The sequence below is a fragment of the Aegilops tauschii genome, chromosome 1 (genome assembly GCF_002575655.3).
Source record: "Aegilops tauschii subsp. strangulata cultivar AL8/78 chromosome 1, Aet v6.0, whole genome shotgun sequence".
NCBI classification, from domain to species: Eukaryota; Viridiplantae; Streptophyta; class Magnoliopsida; order Poales; family Poaceae; genus Aegilops; species Aegilops tauschii.
The window spans coordinates 72,282,222-72,301,450 of record NC_053035.3 but is presented as its reverse complement, the minus strand read 5'-3'; the positions used below and the strand labels follow the sequence as shown (position 1 = coordinate 72,301,450).

The 19,229-nt window shown below is 47.6% G+C and overlaps 1 protein-coding gene across 1 annotated transcript; it reads right to left on the bottom strand.

Annotated features, from left to right (window-relative positions):
• Nucleotides 1–15,191: 15,191 nt before the first annotated feature.
• LOC141027645 (uncharacterized) lies at nt 15,192–17,738 on the bottom strand. Its single transcript, XM_073504791.1, has 3 exons — nt 17,441–17,738; nt 17,031–17,359; nt 15,192–15,203 (listed from the first exon to the last, which is right to left on the bottom strand). The coding sequence occupies exons 1-3, from the start codon at nt 17,505–17,507 to the stop codon at nt 15,192–15,194; spliced, it is 408 nt and encodes a 135-aa protein (XP_073360892.1). The 5' UTR covers nt 17,508–17,738.
• Nucleotides 17,739–19,229: the final 1,491 nt, after the last annotated feature.

Sequence of the window (19,229 nt, the reverse complement as noted above, 5' to 3'; positions counted from 1 at the left end):
CCAAGGGTAAATTCCCTCCCATAAGCCTTTCCTCATATTTGGATCATGATATGCTTCAAATCCAGCAAGTTGAACCTCTCCATATAATTATTTCCATTTATTTCTTATCAAAAACAATTTCTCCCTTATATCTTGATCCTTGGAGGTTTACAAAGGAACTACTCTTTCTGCTTTGATTTTTGCCCCCAAACCATTTTCCCTTCCTAGTCCTTTGAACCCTCAACCAAGATCCATGAAGATCCACTGGTCTCCAGTTCAAATTTTTCAAACTATACTTGCTGCAAGTTTGGACCAGATTTGCCAAATTTGATGAAATTCATTCAAATCCTTCTCCAAAAATTCTGAGAAAAATCAGGCAGCCTCTGGGTGCATTGAGAGGTCACCTCACCAAGTCCCAGCTCCAGGAAATTTTTTCTTCATACCAAATCATTTCATCGAACACCTGTTGGACACTGTTTCTCTAAGGTTCAGTCAAGTTCAGTTAACAGTGTCTGAACTACTGTCGTTTCTTCAGTGTCCGTAGTCGATCTCGCCAGTGCCTCGGCGTCGCCGTGTTCCCTGTCCCCTCCCCCTTGTCCTCTGCATCGCACGAGCGCCTGGATGCTTGCGGGCGTCGGCGACGAGCAGGAGGAGGTGCGCCGCCCCGTGACCGACGCCAGCGGCGGCTTTGCGGCCGCCAGGAAGAAGCACAGCGTAGACAGCGCTGACCAACGCCGCCCAAGCCACCGGAGGCCGCCGCGTGGTCTTCCACTCCCCCGTGCGCGCTGCCACCCTCCTCGTGAACCACTAGGCACGGAGCGCGCTCTCTGCCGCCGCCGTGCCAGTACGGCGACCCCGACGAAGACCGACGGCATTACGCCATGCCCGACCGAGTTTAGCAGTGGAACGGGACCAGTAACTCTCACTGGTGCTGCCTGGCCACCTAAACCCTCTGCCAAGCCACTGCCTCGCCGAAATCGCTCGCCGGAGATTCTCCATTCACGGCCACCCCCTCGAGCCGCCTATAAATAGAGGCCCCGAGCTCCAGCTAGTACCCACACCACCTCTGCACTCCACCAAGACCCCGCCTAGACACTGGAAGAGCCCCGAGGGAGTCTCCTTCCTCAACTCCGGCCGCCGCGACCCGCCACGGGATCCAGCTCGATTCGCTCCCGTGCGTGCACCTCTGCCTCCCATCTCTTGCCAGTTGCTCTCTAGTGCATCCCTCCTTCTGACCCGCGCTTCAATTCGAAGGTTGCAGCACACCACCGGAGTTCCCCACCATCGACCGAGCCGCCGTCCGCCGGAGAAAGTGTCGCCGTCGACGTGGTGCTCTCCGACGCCCAAGTCCACCACCCACCGACGCGGAAGGACACACTGATACTCTTGGTACACTCCGATCTCCCTGACTCGCCGTGGTTCGACGCCGGCGACCACCGCAGCCTTCGGGCGCCGGCGAGGTTTTTCAAACCTGACATGTGGACCCCCGACGTCAGTCTCTCTTCTTTCACCCCCGAAGCGTTTTCTGTTGGCGCCTTCGGGCAGAGTACGTTTTCTCTGTGGGCTGGCGCGTTTCTATTCGAACCGTTTTCTGTTTTCTCAGTTAAGCCCCTGGAACTTTTCTGTTTCATTACAGATGAGTCCCTGGACAGAAACCCTTATAACTTTTTAATAAAAAGTGATTTTTGAGTGATTCTTTTTTTGACAGTCTTATAATTTTGTCTAGTTTTTTATGGGATTTATTTGAAAAAATTTTGGAACAGATTTTCTGCACGCGTTGGTTTTCACGTTAGTATGCATTTTTCGCTATACCGTAGGTTCCGGGAGAGGTGACGGAGCCGCGAACTTCGCCGAGCTACACTCCGACTTCTCCGAACCAGGCAAGCATGTTTGAACCTTTGATATGATAGGTGTTTTGCATGTTTGCGTGAAAGGTTGTGCATGGCATATGAGTATCGGTGAGTATCTCGTTGCATGTGAGGCAACTACCCGTGTGTTCCAAAGTTACTGTGATCTCTGATGAGAGATGGCCTAGTCATGTGGTAACATGAAGGGCAGTAAGGTGGTACTGTTGTAGCATGCCAGCCTTACGTCATCCGATTAATTCTGACGTTAACGTGGACGGAGTCACGTTATCGTTCTTCCCCCTTCCGTGCTACCACATGTTTTCTGCCAGAATGCGGTTTAGTAAGTTGGTAACCTCTTTCCGTGTACACATCAAACAGAGGGGCCGGGATGAGGGTTCCATGGCCCTGGATTAAAGCCAGTCATCCGGTCAGGGGGCATGGGTGTTTCCGGTTGGGACCGAGAGGGGGGCACCCCTTAGAGCGCGCGTATAGAAATTTGATCCCATGCTACGCGAGGTTGTAGCCTCCCCGTCTCAAGGTTTTTCTTGAACGTTGCCGAGGGTGATTCCTGGCTTCGGAATGTTGAATGGGTGTGTACTGGTTAGACGTGTTTCTTCCAAAACACCGTAAACGGAACTAGTCCCCGTGACTACTGAAATCCGTTGGCTGTGGTTAAAGTACAAACTCTGCAGATTCAAATCCTTCCGAGTCATCGTATCCATGGTCAAGTAACGTGATCAGCGTATCCATGTCTATGTCATAACCTCGTGGTATATTTTTTCTTTCCGGTAAGCGAGCGTGAGTAGTAAACTTGGCTGAACGTTATTCCTGTGGATGGACTAACCCTGTTGTTTATCTCATGCCTGAATATTCCCTTGATATGATTTAAAATTCATGAGCTACTAAGTTATGAATATAAGCCCTTTATGTGATGTCGCTCAGACGTCCGACTGTGGCATGTTTGTCTTTTATTTTCAATATAAGCCCTTTATGTGATGTCGCTCAGACGTCCGACTGTGGCATGTTTGTCTTTTACTTTCAATATAAGCCCTTTATGTGATGTCGCTCAGACGTCCGACTGTGGCATGTTTGTCTTTTACTTTCAATATAAGCCCTTTATGTGATGTCGCTCAGACGTCCGACTGTGGCATGTTTGTCTTTTATTTTCAATATAAGCCCTTTATGTGATGTCGCTCAGACGTCCGACTGTGGCATGTTTGTCTTTTACTTTCAATATAAGCCCTTTATGTGATGTCGCTCAGACGTCCGACTGTGGCACGCACTGCCTTTTATTTTCTATTATAAGCCCTTTATGTGGTGTCGCCTTGACGCCCGACTGCGGCATTGTTATTCTTGCATTTTCCTCTCGAGGAGTCATTCAGACCCTCGTTTGGCACCCAGTATATTAATTTGGGATTTCGGGAGGACTACCGCCCGACTTCTCTTTTATTTCCCGTGCAGTATTATCTCTATGTCTGAGTGCACTTGTTAACCTGTTCATATGCATCATGTCTACATTTGTTATATCTTATGTCCGAACTGTCTTGCGAGTACTTTCATATTACTCACCTGGCTTGTTGATTTTGCCAGATGTTGACGAAGGCGATCTCATGGATGAAGAGTTTGATAGTGAGTCCGACGCCTAGAGGAGTCCCAGTCAGCCCCGTGCGATCTTGGATATTGTCACTTGTATTATATACGCTTCCGCCACCCGCAATAAATCTCCTCGAGCTTCACCCCGACGCTCGAAGAGCTGTAGTTTTCAGGAGTCATATCACCCGCTTCGCGGTGATATTTTCACCACCGTTGTTATCGTGAGTTAGTAGTTATGCCACCCTATCCGCCGTTGTGTTTTATCGGCATACATGTAATAAATTGTTGAGCAGTCTCCGCTCAACCTTGTATTATATTCAGTACTCCTGGTATTTTTCTTCTGTGACCAAGATATTGTCTACCAGTGAGAAGGAATTCTTCTTTACTGGTCCGTAAAAGGGATTGGTCTCTCAATAAATATTTTATTGAAAAACCGGTCGTGACAAGCTTGGTATCAGAGCCAGGCTGACTGTAGGAAGCCACTAGGTGTGATCGCTAATCGGTTATTAGCGTCTTTTGTGCTTTTTCAGCATTTTGCAATTGTAGCTATTTTCTGTTGGTCATCATAAATTTATGACTTGACTACTCAGAATTTTTGCCTACTTTTGTAGATGACTGGCAGCAACTGCGAGACTCGAGTGTTCACGAACATGCCCGAGGGGTTTGTCAAACTCCTCGTCTCCATCACCAAGCTCGCGATCGGGACAGCGACTCGTCCGGAGTTCACGCTTTACCAGCACAAGCTCAGCGACGACGTGTATATGCACCAAGCCGTGGTGCAATTCAAGGGAGGACGTTCTGCATCTCGCCACTTTCGTTTTGTGGGAAGGGCCATGCCTACGGAGAGGCATGCCATGCAGATTGCTGCCCGGGAGGCGATAGCTCGCCTTCGGGACATCCTTCCTATGATGAAGACTCGTCGCTACCGCTACCTCCCATGCCATGTGCCATATACTTGTCACTATGCATTCGCCTGCCATCGGGGAGAGCGAGATGAAGCCATCGAGATGGTTGTGGAGTATCTCAAGGCTCTGGAGGAGTCTTTCGACAACCTCGTGGACGATCTTGTGGCTGCCCGGATGGACTTAGTTCGGGGCGGTCCTGCCTGCAGGAAGGAGCTTCTTCACACGGCACCGCCTCTGACATTCGTCTCATCCTCAGCATCTTATGCACCGGCCATTTTAGCCACTGCTCGCCGTCTGCCTACCACTGAGGAGTTCGACCGAGTCATCGCTCCTACTCCAGTCAGATCTGCACCGCCTGCCACACCCGCACTACCGCCTGTCGCACCCGTGCCATCACCGCAGCGTAGTGCTACGCGCCAGGAGCCTGCTAGAGAGGAGGTGGAGGTTGAATCTCCTGCACCGCTGAGTCTTGCCCTCGGCAAGGGAAAGGACATCGTCACCATCTCCGACTGAGAGCGCCGAGTAGTCGCGCGTTATGTCTGCTTGTATGATGTGTTTTATCTGTACGCTAGTTTGTATTAGTGTGTTCGCTGCTTTCCGGAGGAGTGTGCTAGTCTAAATAACATGTCAGGATTGTGTACACACATCCTGAGTGCTGTATCGTGTGTTTGCTTTTCGCGTGTAAGATTTGTGTTAAGCGTTTCTTCTCCGTGCGAAATTGTTTATGTTTTTTTTCGAAAAAATCTTGAGGTCTTTTAAATTTTTGCCTTTGCAAGATTTTTCTTGTGCCACACAGTTCTTCTCATGAGTTTTGCAAAATAATACCCCCAGACTGGAAAAATGTCTCGCCTGTGGACTCGCTCCATGCCCAATCAGCCAGAAGGAGTTTATGGGACACAGACTAGCAACAACTTCACTCAGGGACAGTCCAGTCAACAGGACAGCGAAGCAGCCTTGTCTCAAGTATGCCGTCTCTTCGAACAAAGCCAGCAACAGCACCAAGAGATGATGACCCATGTCATCAATATGGGAAACCACCGTGAGCCGTACCAGCCACACTCCAAGTTATCTGAGCTACAGAAGACTCGCCCTTCAACGTTTGCTCACACCGATAGGCCGCTGGAAGCTGATGATTGGCTTCGTGACATCGAAAGGAAGCTGATTATTGCTCTATGTTCAGATAATGAGAAGGTGCTTTATGCACCACACTACCTTACTGGAGCAGCTGCAGCATGGTGGGAAAACTTCCTACACATGCATCCCAGTGAACACAACATCACCTGGGAAGAGTTCAAGGAAGGCTTTCATGGGGCACACATCCCCAGGAGCATCATAAAAATCAAGAAGAGAGAATTTGACGACCTCAAGCAAAGAGGCATGTCAGTGACAGAATACAACGGTCAGTTTACCCAGCTATCTCGTTATGCCTACGACGAGCACATGACAGAGAACAAGAAGATGGAAAAATTCCTGGACGGCCTGACACCGGCACTAAGATGCCAACTGGTTGTACACACTTTCCCGGATTTTAAAACTCTGGTTGACAAGGCCATTACCTTGGAGAATGAGCGCCGTAGTCTGGAAGATATCCGTAAGCGAAAGACGGACAAGACGACTCTTTCTCGCAACAACCGAAGCAAGACTGAGGTTCCAAGGACAGAAGCAAGGAAATCCACGACTACTGATCTAAGGCCAGTCAGACAGTTTCATGCCAGGGACAAGGAGTTCACTTACCGTCCAGGGGTCACATGCTATGCTTGTGGTGAAGAAGGGCACTATGCTAAGCAGTGCCCAAAGCCAAGGAACTCGGCCCCCAAGCCAAACAATGGTGGGAATAATCCAGCCCCCAAGCGCAACAATTTCAATCCCAACAACAACCACAGGAAGGGTCACCTGAACCATGTGACCAAGGAAGAAGCGCAGAATGCCCCAGACATCGTGCTCGGTACGTTCCCTGTCAACACAGTACCTGCCATGGTTTTGTTTGATTCTGGAGCTTCCCATTCGTTCGTTTCGAAGAATTTTGTTTTGCAACATGGTTTTCCGATACTTCCCTTGGAAAATTCTATGGTCATCAAGTCCCCCGGAAATAAGCAGATCGCTCAGAGTTACTGCCAAGGAGTGATCATTGAGTTCGAAGGACTACAGTTCCAAGCTAATCTCATCGTGTTGGAAAATAAAGGACTGGATGTCATCTTAGGGATGGACTGGTTGACCACCAACAAAGGATTTATTGATTGTTTCAATCGGACTGTGATCCTCACCCATCATCAAGGCAAGACAATTAAGGTTACAGCTCAAGAGAGACCCCGGTCACGGCAACCAAAATTGAACAAAGTGGACATTTCAGAACTAAGAAAAGTTCCAGTGGTATGCGAGTTTCCTGACGTATTTCCTGAAGAACTACCAGGCATGCCACCAGACCGAGAGATAGAGTTCAGCATTGAACTAGCACCTGGCACCGCTCCCATCTATAAGAAGCCTTATAGGATGGCACCCTCAGAATTGGTAGAATTGAAGGAGTAGATAAAGGAATTACTGGACAAAGGTTTTATTCGAGCCAGCTCCTCACCTTGGGGTTCGCCAGTATTATTCGCCAAGAAAAAGGATGGGACACTAAGATTGTGTATAGACTATTGAGCTCTCAATATGGTCACCATCAAAAACAAATATCCGATGCCGTGGATAAATGATTTTTTTGATCAACTCGCGCAAGCCAAGGTGTTCACAAAAATTGATTTGAGATCAGGATATCATCAATTGAAAGTACGGGCATAAGATATCCCTAAAACAGCATTCACCTCCAGATACGGATTGTATGAGTTCACAGTGATGCCTTTTGGTCTAACGAACGCCCCCGCATATTTCGTCCACCTCATGAACAAAGTGTTTATGAAATTCATGGACAAATTTGTTGTGGTGTTCATTGACGATATTCTGGTTTACTCAAGGACACCGGAAGAGCACGCTGAGCATCTCAGAATTGTTTTGGCAGAATTAAGGAAACATCAGTTGTACGCCAAATTTAGCAAGTGTGAGTTTTGGCTAAGGCAAGTTGGTTTCCTAGGCCACATATTAAACCAAGAAGGCGTGGCCGTGGACCCAGAAAAAGTCAAAGCCATACTTGACTGGAAGCCACCCGCCAACGTGACAGATGTGCGGAGTTTCCTTGGAATGGCCGGATATTACAGAAGATTTATTGAAGGATTCTCCACTGTGTCGAAACCAATGACCCAGTTGCTCAAGAAAGACAAAAAGTTTGTATGGACGGAAGCATGCGAGAGAAGCTTCCAAGAGGTTAAGAAGAAGCTAACAACCGCACCGGTCTTAACCGTGCCAGACATACACAAGAGTTTTGAAGTATATTGTGACGCATCCCGGAAGGGTCTCGGATGTGTGCTGATGCAGGATGGCAAAGTTGTCGCGTATGCCTCCAGGCAACTGCGGAAACATGAGGAAAATTACCCAACACATGGCTTGGAGCTAGCAGCAGTCATACATGCACTCAAGGAGTGGAGGCACTTCCTGTTGGGAAATCGCTGTGAAATATATACGGACCATAAGAGCCTTAAATATATTTTCACGCAACCAGAGCTAAACTTACGCCAACGACGCTGGTTGGAATTGGTCAAGGACTATGATGTCGGTATTCACTACCATCCAGGGAAAGCAAATGTAGTGGCTGATGCCCTTAGTCGGAACCCTAGCCCGGATGACGACAGTCCACGAAACTTGAGGCCTGAGTTTCAGCAAGAGTTCAATAGACTCAACATGGTGTTAGTCTCTGAGGGCACCGTATCAAATCTGGAGATACAGCCCACCCTAGTGGGACAAATTAAGAAGGCTCAACAGGGACATCCCAGCATCGAAGGAATAAAGAGGAAAATGAGCTTTGGCAAGGCTGCAGAGTTCGTCACAGACATGAAGGAATATTATGGTACGGAGACAGACTTTGCGTACCTAACATTGAGGAACTCAAGCAACGAATCCTAACCGAAAGCCACACCGCTCCATACTCGATCCACCCTGGAGGAACCAAAATGTACAAAGACATTCAGGAAAGATTTTGGTGGCACGGTATGAAAAGAGATATAGCCGCATTTATTGCTTGTTGCGATTCATGTCAGCGCATCAAGGCCGAACATCAAAAGCCAGCAGGGCTACTCCAGCCAAACAGGATACCGGAGTGGAAATGGGATGAAATAGGAATGGACTTGATCGTCGGACTACCTCGATCACAACGCGGAAATGACGCCATATGGGTCATTACAGACCGACTAACCAAGGTTGCTCACCTCATTCCCGTGAAGACTACCTACTCCACACAAAGGCTGGCCAAGCTTTATCTCTCCCGTATAGTTTGTTTGCACGGAGTCCCGAAGACTATAATATCCGACCGAGGCACCCAATTTGTCTCCAAATTTTGGGATCACCTGCAACAAGCTCTGGGCACGCAACTAGCTTTAAGTACAGCGTACCACCCTCAAACTGATGGACAAACGAAACGTGTGAACCAAATCCTAGAGGACATGCTGAGAGCCTATGTGCTCACCTATGGATCCAGTTGGGAAGAGAGTTTGCCGTATGCCGAGTTTGCTTACAACAACAGTTACCAAGCCAGCTTACAGATGGCACCTTTTGAAGCATTGTACGGACGGAGGTGTCGTACCCCACTGAATTGGTCAGAAACAGGTGACAGCCGTATCTTCGGCCCAGACATGCTTAAAGAGGCCGAGGAGAAAGTTAAGCAGATCAGGGACAGACTCAAGACAGCGCAAAGCCGACAAAAGAGCTACTACAATCAAAAACATCGTGAGGTCAGCTTTAAACCCGGTGATTCCGTATACCTACGAGTGTCTCCCATGAGGGGCCTGAAACGGTTCAAAATTAAGGGGAAGCTAGCCCCGAGATTTATCGGACCATTCTGTATAGAGGCACGAAGAGGCACAGTGGCCTATAAACTAGACTTACCCAAGGAGCTGTCAGACGTCCATGACGTGTTCCATGTCTCACAATTGAGAAAATGTGTAAGTAACCCGGAGAAGCATGTATCTCGTGAAAGCATTGATATACAACCAGACCTCACCTACAGAGAGAGGCCAGTAAAGATTTTGGAAGAGTCTGGAAGGAGGACCCGTCAGAAAACAACAAAATTTTTCAAAGTTCAGTGGAGCAACCACACTAAGGATGAAGCTACATGGGAAAGGGAAGATTTTCTCCAGGTAGAGTATCCATACCTATTTGAGGATCAGCTGAAATCTCGAGGAAGAGATTTTTCCTAAGGGGGTAGGTGTTGTGACACCCAAAATTTTATTTGGCTTTTTCAAAACATTTCCTTGATTTGAGGGAGGTGATTTAAATTTTTCTTCTAAAAAAACTCTCCCTCTCAAAATATTTTCTTTTATGACTAGTTCTTCATTTTTGGATTCACTCAAAACTTGATTTTGGTCTTGGAGGTTTTCCTCTTTTATTTGGACTCAAACCAAAATGTTTTTCTCTTGGAAAAATGTCCTTTGAAAATTTCTTTAAAAGGCCCTATAGCTTTTGGAATGATCTTTTTCCACTTTCAAAAATTCCTCTTGCCATGACCCAAGGGTAAATTCCCTCCCATAAGCCTTTCCTCATCTTTGGATCATGATATGCTTCAAATCCAGCAAGTTGAACCTCTCCATATAATTATTTCCATTTATTTCTTATCAAAAACAATTTCTGCCTTATATCTTGATCCTTGGAGGTTTACAAAGGAACTACTCTTTCTGCTTTGATTTTTGCCCCCAAACCATTTTCCCTTCCTAGTCCTTTGAACCCTCAACCAAGATCCATGAAGATCCACTGGTCTCCAGTTCAAAATTTTCAAACTATACTTGCTGCAAGTTTGGACCAGATTTGCCAAATTTGATGAAATTCATTCAAATCCTTCTCCAAAAATTCTGAGAAAAATCAGGCAGCCTCTAGGTGCATTGAGAGGTCACCTCACCAAGTCCCAGCTCCAGGAAAATTTTTCTTCATACCAAATCATTTCATCGAACACCTGCTGGACACTGTTTCTCTAAGGTTCAGTCAAGTTCAGTTAACAGTGTCTGAACTACTGTCGTTTCTTCAGTGTCCGTAGTCGATCTCGCCAGTGCCTCGGCGTCGCCGTGTTCCCTGTCCCCTCCCCCTTGTCCTCTGCATCGCACGAGCGCCTGGATGCTTGCGGGCGTCGGCGACGAGCAGGAGGAGGTGCGCCGCCCCGCGACCGACACCAGCGGCGGCTTTGCGGCCGCCAGGAAGAAGCACAGCGTAGACGGCGCTGACCAGCGCCGCCCAAGCCACCGAAGGCCGCCGCGTGGTCTTCCACTCCCCCGTGCGCGCTGCCACCCTCGTCGTGAACCGCTAGGCGTGGAGCGCGCTCTTTGCCGCCGCCGTGCCAGTATGGCGACCCCGACGAAGACCGACGCCATTACGCCATGCCCAACCGAGTTTAGCAGTGGAACGGGACCAGTAACTCTCACTGGTGCTGCCTGGCCACCTAAACCCTCTGCCAAGCCACTGCCTCGCCGTAATCGCTCGCCGGAGATTCTCCGTTCACGGCCACCCCCTTGAGCCGCCTATAAATAGAGGCTCCGAGCTCCAGCTAGTACCCACACCACCTCTGCACTCCACCAAGACCCCGCCTAGCCACTTGAAGAGCCCCGAGGGAGTCTCCTTCCTCAACTCCGGCCGCCGCGACCCGCCACGGGATCCAGCTTGATTCGCTCCCGTGCGTGCACCTCTGCCTCCCATCTCTTGCCAGTGGCTCTCTAGTGCATCCCTCCTTCTGACCCGCGCTTCAATTCGAAGGTTGCAGCACACCACCGGAGTTCCCCACCATCGCCCGAGCCGCCGTCCGCCAGAGAAATTGTCGCCGTCGACGTGGTGCTCTCCGACGACCAAGTCCACCACCCACCGATGCGGAAGGACACGCTGATACTCTTGGTACACTCCGATCTCCGTGACTCGCCGTGGTTCGACGCCGGCGACCACCGCAGCCTTCGGGCGCCGGCGAGGTTTTTCAAACCTGACATGTGGACCCCCGACGTCAGCCTCTCTTCTTTCACCCCCGAAGGGTTTTCTGTTGGCGCCTTCGGGCAGAGTATGTTTTCTCTGTGGGCTGGCGCGTTTCTATTCGAACCGTTTTCTGTTTTCTCAGTTAAGCCCCTGGAACTTTTCTGTTTCATTACAGATGAGTCCCTGGACAGAAACCCTTATAACTTTTTAATAAAAAGTGATTTTTGAGTGATTCTTTTTCTGACAGTCTTACAATTTTGTCTAGTTTTTTATGGGATTTATTTGAAATTTTTTTGGAACAGCTTTTCTGCACGCGTTGGTTTTCACGTTAGTACGCATTTTTCGCTATACCGTAGGTTCCGGGAGAGGTGACGGAGCCGCGAACTTCGCCGAGCTAGACTCCGACTTCTCTGAACCAGGCAAGCATGTTTGAACCTTTGATATGATAGGTGTTTTGCATGTTTGCGTGAAAGGTTGTGCATGGCATATGAGTATCGGTGAGTATCTCGTTGCATGTGAGGCAACTACCCGTGTGTTCCAAAGTTACTGTGATCTCTGATGAGAGATGGCCTAGTCATGTGGTGACATGAAGGGCAGTAAGGTGGTACTGTTGTAGCATGCCAGCCTTACGTCATCCGATTAATTCCGACGTTAACGTGGACGGAGTCACGTTATCGTTCTTCCCCCTTCCGTGCTACCACATGTTTTCTGCCAGAATGCGGTTTAGTAAGTTGGTAACCTCTTTCCGTGTACACACCAAACAGAGGGGCCGGGATGAGGGTTCCATGGCCCTGGATTAAAGGCAGTCATCCGGTCAGGGGGCATGGGTGTTTCCGGTTGGGACAGAGAGGGGGGCACCCCTTAGAGCGCGCGTATAGAAATTTGATCCCATGCTACGCGAGGTTGTAGCCTCCCCGTCTCAAGGTTTTTCTTGAACGTTGCCGAGGGTGATTCCTGGCTTCGGAATGTTGAATGGGTGTGTACTGGTTAGACGTGTTTCTTCCAAAACACCGTAAACGGAACTAGTCCCCATGACTACTGAAATCCGTTGGCTGTGGTTAAAGTACAAACTCTGCAGAGTCAAATCCTTCCGAGTCATCGTATCCATGGTCAAGTAACGTGATCAGCGTATCCATGTCTATGTCATAACCTCGTGGTATATTTTTTCTTTCCGGTAAGCGAGCGTGAGTAGTAAACTTGGCTGAACGTTATTCCTGTGGATGGACTAACCCTGTTGTTTATCTCATGCCTGATTATTCTCTTGATATGATTTAAAATTCATGAGCTACTAAGTTATGAATATAAGCCCTTTATGTGATGTCGCTCAGACGTCTGACTGTGGCATGTTTGTCTTTTATTTTCAATATAAGCCATTTATGTGATGTCGCTCAGACGTCCGACTGTGGCATGTTTGTCTTTTACTTTCAATATAAGCCCTTTATGTGATGTCGCTCAGACGTCCGACTGTGGCATGTTTGTCTTTTACTTTCAATATAAGCCCTTTATGTGATGTCGCTCAGACGTCCGACTGTGGCATGTTTGTCTTTTATTTTCAATATAAGCCCTTTATGTGATGTCGCTCAGACGTCCGACTGTGGCATGTTTGTCTTTTACTTTCAATATAAGCCCTTTATGTGATGTCGCTCAGACGTCCGACTGTGGCACGCACTGCCTTTTATTTTCTATTATAAGCCCTTTATGTGGTGTCGCCTTGACGCCCGACTGCGACATTGTTATTCTTGCATTTTCCTCTCGAGGAGTCATTCAGACCCTCGTTTGGCACCCAGTATATTAATTTGGGATTTCGGGAGGACTACCGCCCGACTTCTCTTTTATTTCCTGTGCAGTATTATCTCTATGTCTGAGTGCACTTGTTAACCTGTTCATATGCATCATGTCTACATTTGTTATATCTTATGTCCGAACTGTCTTGCGAGTACTTTCATAGTACTCACCTTGCTTGTTGATTTGGCCAGATGTTGACGAAGGCGATCTCATGGATGAAGAGTTTGATAGTGAGTCCGACGCCTAGAGGAGCCCCAGTCAGCCCCGTGCGATCCTGGATATTGGTCACTTGTATTATATATGCTTCCACCACCCGCAATAAATCTCCTCGAGCTTCACCCCGACGCTCGAAGAGCTGTAGTTTTCAGGAGTCATATCACCCGCTTCGCGGTGATATTTTCACCACCGTTGTTATCGTGAGTTAGTAGTTATGCCACCGTATCCGCCGTTGTGTTTTATCAGCATACATGTAATAAATTGTTGAGTAGTCTCCGCTCAACCTTGTATTATATTCAGTACTCCTGGTATTTTTCTTCTATGACCAAGATATTGTCTACCAGTGAGAAGGAATTCTTCTTTACTGGTCCGTAAAAGGGATTGGTCTCTCAATAAATATTTTATTGAAAAACCGGTCGTGACAATAGGTTCCAGGGATGAGCCTATTCCTAGTAATGTGTTCTTGGAGCATCTTCACACGCCCTCAGTTCAAGAGGATCCCTTCACAGAAGAGCCCCCGCAGCCTAAGAGCCCTACTGATCCGACTGAAGTTGAAATCCCAACCATGGTCAACTTGATCATGGAAGTTTTGGTTGTCATACCCGACTGGACAGTGCCGTACATTGCACATATTCTTAGGAAAGAGCTCCCAGAGGATGAAGAAGAGGCCCGTCAGATTGTCCGTCGATCTAAAGCTTTCACAGTAATGGGTGGACTGCTTTACAGAGAGAGTGTTATTGGAGTCGCTCAGAAGTGCATTACACCAGAAGAAGGTCGAGTGATCCTCAATGACATCCACTCGGGGACCTGTGGTCACCATGCGTCCTCTCGGACCATCGTGGCCAAAGCATACCGAGCGGGATTCTATTGGCCACGAGTGAATGAAATGGCAAAAGATATAGTCGACAAATGTGAAGGTTGTCAGTTCTATTCCAACATGTCTCACAAGCCTACATCAGCCCTGAAGACCATTCCGCTCGTCTGGACTTTTGCTGTTTGGGGATTAGATATGGTCGGACCTGTGAGGACTGGCAGGAGTGGTTTCACCCATGTGCTTGTAGCAGTCGACAAGTTCACCAAATGGATTGATGGTAAACCTATCAAAAACCCCGAAGCAAGTACCGCTGTCAGCTTCATCAGAGAGTTAACATTCAGATATGGTGTTCCGCATAGCATCATCATAGATAATGGGTCGAACTTCGATTCCGAGGAGTTCCGAGCTTTCTTTGCTTCCCAAGGCACTCAGGTCGACTATGCTTCGGTCGCCCATCCCCAGTCGAATGGACAAGCTGAAAGAGAAAACGGGTTGATCCTCAAAGGACTGAAACCCTGTCTAATGCATGATCTCAAGCATGCAGCAGGCGCTTGGGTTGATGAGCTTCCATCAGTACTTTGGGGATTGAGAACAACTCCTAATCGGTCGACTAGTCAAACTCCGTTCTTCTTGGTCTATGGGGCTGAAGCTGTGCTTCCGAGTGACTTACTTCACAATGCACCCCGAGTCGAACTTTTCTCATAAGATGAAGGAGAACAGGCTCGGCAAGATGCAGTCGACCTCCTGGAAGAAGAAAGTGAGATGGACCTGATCCGATCGACCATTTACCAGCAAGACCTTCGTCGATTCCACGCTAGAAACGTGAGAGGTCGAGCATTTCAAGAGGGAGACTTGGTTCTCCGAGTGGATCAATAGTGACCACACAAGCTCGCTCTTGCTTGGGAAGGCCCCTTCATCATCACCAAGGTGCTCCACAACGGAGCGTATCACCTCTACAATATGGAGCACAATAAAGACGAGCCACGTGCTTGGAATGCGGAGCTGCTCTACCCCTTCTATACTTTAGAATTCAGACTGTTGAGATGTAATAAGAAGTACCACTTAGTTTGATTATCAAAGACACAGTTTACAGTCTCCTGAATGATTGTTGTTTTTTATATATGTGTTCAAAATCCCCAAGTGGGTGCCTTAGTTGCGAATCTGCTTCGCCTAAGTTCAAAGAAAGAAAATCCTACTGAGTGGTGAGCAAGCCTCTCACTCGGAGGCTTACTGTAGTTCCGTACTTGCCTAAGTTTAAAAAATCCTACCGAGTGAAGAGCAAGCCTCTCACTCGGAGGCTTAGCTGCAGTTCCGTACTTGCCTAAGTTTAAAAAATCCTACCGAGTGAAGAGCAAGCCTCTCACTCGGAGGCTTAGATGCAGTTCCGTACTCGCCTAAGTTTAAAAAATCCTACCGGGTGGTGAGCAAGCCTCTCACTCGGAGGCTTAGCTGCAGTTCCGTACTTGCCTAAGTATAAAAAATCCTACCGAGTGAAGAGCAAGCCTCTCACTCGGAGGCTTAGCTGCAGTTGCGTACTCGCCTAAGTTTTAAAAATCCTACCGAGTGGTGAGCAAACCTCTCACTCAGGGGCTTAGCTGCAGTCTCATACTCGCCTAAGTTTAAAAAATCCTACCGAGTGGCGAGCAAACCTCTCACTCGGGGGCTTAGCCGCAGTTCCGTAGTTGCCTAAGTGTAAAAAATCCTACCGAGTGGTGAGCAAGCCTCTCACTCGAGGGCTTAGCTGCAGTTCCGTACTCGCCTAAGTTTAAAAAATCCTACCAAGTGGTGAGCAAGCCTCTCACTCGGGGGCTTAGCCGCAGTTCCGTACTCGCCTAAGTTTAAAAAATCCTACCGAGTGGTGAGCAAGCCTCTCACTCGGAGGCTTAGCTGTAGTTCCGTACTCGCCTAAGTTTAAAAATCCTACCGAGTGGCGAGCAAACCTCTCACTCGTGGGCTTAGCTGCAGTCTCGTACTCGCCTAAGTTTAAAAAATCCTACCGAGTGGTGAGCAAACCTCTCACTCGGGGCTTAGCTGCAGTCTCGTACTCGCCTAAGTATAAAAAATCCTACCGAGTGACGAGCAAACCTCTCACTCGGGGGTTTAGCTGCAGTCTCGCACTCGCCTAACACTACTAGAAAAAGGCTTACTAGTGGCGCACCAGTTTTGCCTACTAATGGCACACTACTGGTGCGCCACTAGCACCACGCCACTAGAATATTTTAGTAATGGCGCACCACAGGTGCGCCATTAGTATCTGGTATACTAATGGCGCACCACGGGTGCGCCATTAGTATCCCACAGGTGCGCCATTAGTAACTGGTATACTAATGGCGCACCAGATGGAAGTGCGCCATTAGTAGCATTTTTTTAAAAAAAAATCTTTTTTTCTTAATCTCAGGTCAGTATTTCACATATGAGATATCCAACACATATATATACAACAAGCATCCATATAACAATCATATCCAACACACAAGTTTCATCATATATACATACATAGCCAACACATAGTTCCATCGTTACATATTACAAAAGTTTCACATTGTTCATCCAACATCGTTATCCATCCAACACCATATTACAAAAGTTTCACATAGTTCAGTTCTCATTGTTCTTCTCCTTCTCCTTCCTCAGCCTGATGCGCCAAGAGCGGCGAGGCGGTGGAGGCAGCTGTGGGATGTAGTCTTCTACCACAATTGGCGTGGTCATGTCGCCCAGCTGTGGGATCGCCGGCGCCACCACCGGTGCGTGGTCATTGTCAGGCACCACCACCATCGCGAGGCCACCTTCAGGCAAGACGGGCACGACCATCGCTAGGTCATCCTCAGCCACCACCATCTCTTGCCCATGGTCAGCCAGCACCATCTCTTGCCCATGGTCAGCCATCACCATCTCTTGCCCATGGTCAGCCACCACCATCTCTTGCCCATGGTCAGCCACCACCATCTCTTGCCCTTGGTCAGCCACCACCAGCGCTAGGTCATCCTCAGCCTGATGCCCATCGTCATCCTGCAGCGGCCCACTCTGCTCCTCTTCTCCCCCACTCCAGTCCGGATCATCCTTCTTGCTGTCTTTGCTGCTGCCAGAATCGCTGCTGCTTTCGCTAAAGCCAGAATCGCTGTTGCTTTTGCTACAACCATAATCGCTGCTGCTTTGGCTGTAGCCAGTGTCGCTGCTGCTGCTCCCATTGCCTGTCCAAATGCAACAATGGCCGTTAACAATCGATGTGAGACAAAGCCAAATGTAGAGGAATAAGAAGAGGCAGAACGCACTGGCATCTTCGTCGTCAGTGTAGCGCATGCGACACATAGTCGTGTTGAAAACCTTCACGATGAGCATTGTGGCGTCATCGTCGTACCTGAAGAGAAGAAATTACCCGGTCCGTAGGTCGTAGGCACTGTAGAACTTCTCCCAGCCACGGCACAGGTACATGTGGCCCTCCTCGATCACCAACTCCACGTCCCACAGCCTGCGAACCCCGCTGCCGGCCTGTCGGAGCTTCACATTATGTGGCGGATCTTCACCCAGCATGTTCATAAAAGTGTCAGGCAGCCTCTACAATTTGGGACAAGGAGTGATGTAGCAAACAACAGAGTTATCATAATGAGATGGGTGAAGGGGAGATCTCTCGTTTTATATACCTGCCTCGTGGCTGATACTGAAGTCCCAAGTATGATACTGAAGAACTCGAAAGCATCCAACTCGTACTCCGGTGAGGCAGAGCGGCGGTGGCTGCTTCCCCCCATCTCTGATAAGCAGCAAAAGAGACCAATTAGTACCAGGATTATACATCGACTAATTATACATCTGACCCCATTTATAAAACATGCGATGTATTCCACAATACAAAGAACAACTACCATTAATAGGTTGTTGTTTAGAAGGTTTCCCACATGTGTATCAGAGAACAAACATATGATCTAAGGTGAAACATTAGTGCCATGGTTAGTGGTAATTGGTAAATGCTATTTCTTTCTTTAGTCGATTTCATTTGCCTTGGTCTGAGAAAAAAAATGCTACAGTTAGGAAATGCAAACATCAGATTAGAAATTATGTAGAATAGATAATCAACTTTGCTGATTCCTAATAATAGACTTATTGATTGACATTTAGGATCAAAATGCAACCAATGAAAAAAGAAAACAGAGGATCAGAGACAAGCCATGTCTTGCATTGTTTCTATTTTTGTGTTTACGGAAGTACCTAATGGTATTTTTATGATGTTTTGCAGCTGGTGAAAACGTATGAAATTGCATTGTTTTGCAGCTGGTGAAAGAAGCACCTAATTGCATTAACACATGTCCAGTTCCAATAGAAATCTTGGGGTACATTCATGCTTGAGACCCATAACAGGAGCTTACTAGCATTATGCATGCATTAACACATGCATCAAGCACCAGCTGCATTGTTTTGCAGCTGGTGAAAGAAGCACCTAAACTACAATACCTTACATGTAAGCAGTGCAAAAGGAGATGAAGAAGATATCAGTTGCTAAACCCGACAGCAATTGTTACACCGCTTTAATATCTCTCAACACTTTCTAGTAGCAACTAACAACCTGTATCATCACATAAGGTTTGCCCTATTGAAGTTTTGCACGATTTGGAATATATAACAGTTAATGATGTAATATGGCAATGAAGCAATTGCATTAAAAAAACTAAGACATGTGGAAGAGTGGACATTGTACCTATCAAGGGAGAGGATTGCTCTGCGACACCACCACTTCTCAAACTTGACCTTCACAACACACTACATAGACAGATCTAAACTAAAATATGAATTCCTTTGCACTGGGATCATAAAACAAAATATTTAGAACTGAATCATATAGTAATTAATCACAATCTACAGGGCTGCTGCACTCTAATCTTTGCAAAAGAACAAAAAAATAACATTGTTTTAACCTAAACAGAAGTGCCAAATACTAAACAATGACCATTGTTGTTATACTAGTGAACTATCTGCTAGAGATTCTACACCCATACTGAAAGCAATGTACGAGGCTACGAGCCTGGCTCAAGAAGGAATACTCCAACAGGCTATGCATTCCCAATGTTT

Excerpts from the sequence above, each read along its gene's own strand:
- LOC141027645 (XM_073504791.1), bottom strand. The coding sequence starts at position 17,507 with ATGCTCATCGTGAAGGTTTTCAACACGACTATGTGTCGCATGCGCTAC. Across the intron at positions 17,360-17,440 it reads CACTGACGACGAAGATGCCA|GCAATGGGAGCAGCAGCAGC; the intron begins GTGCGTTCTGCC and ends GCATTTGGACAG.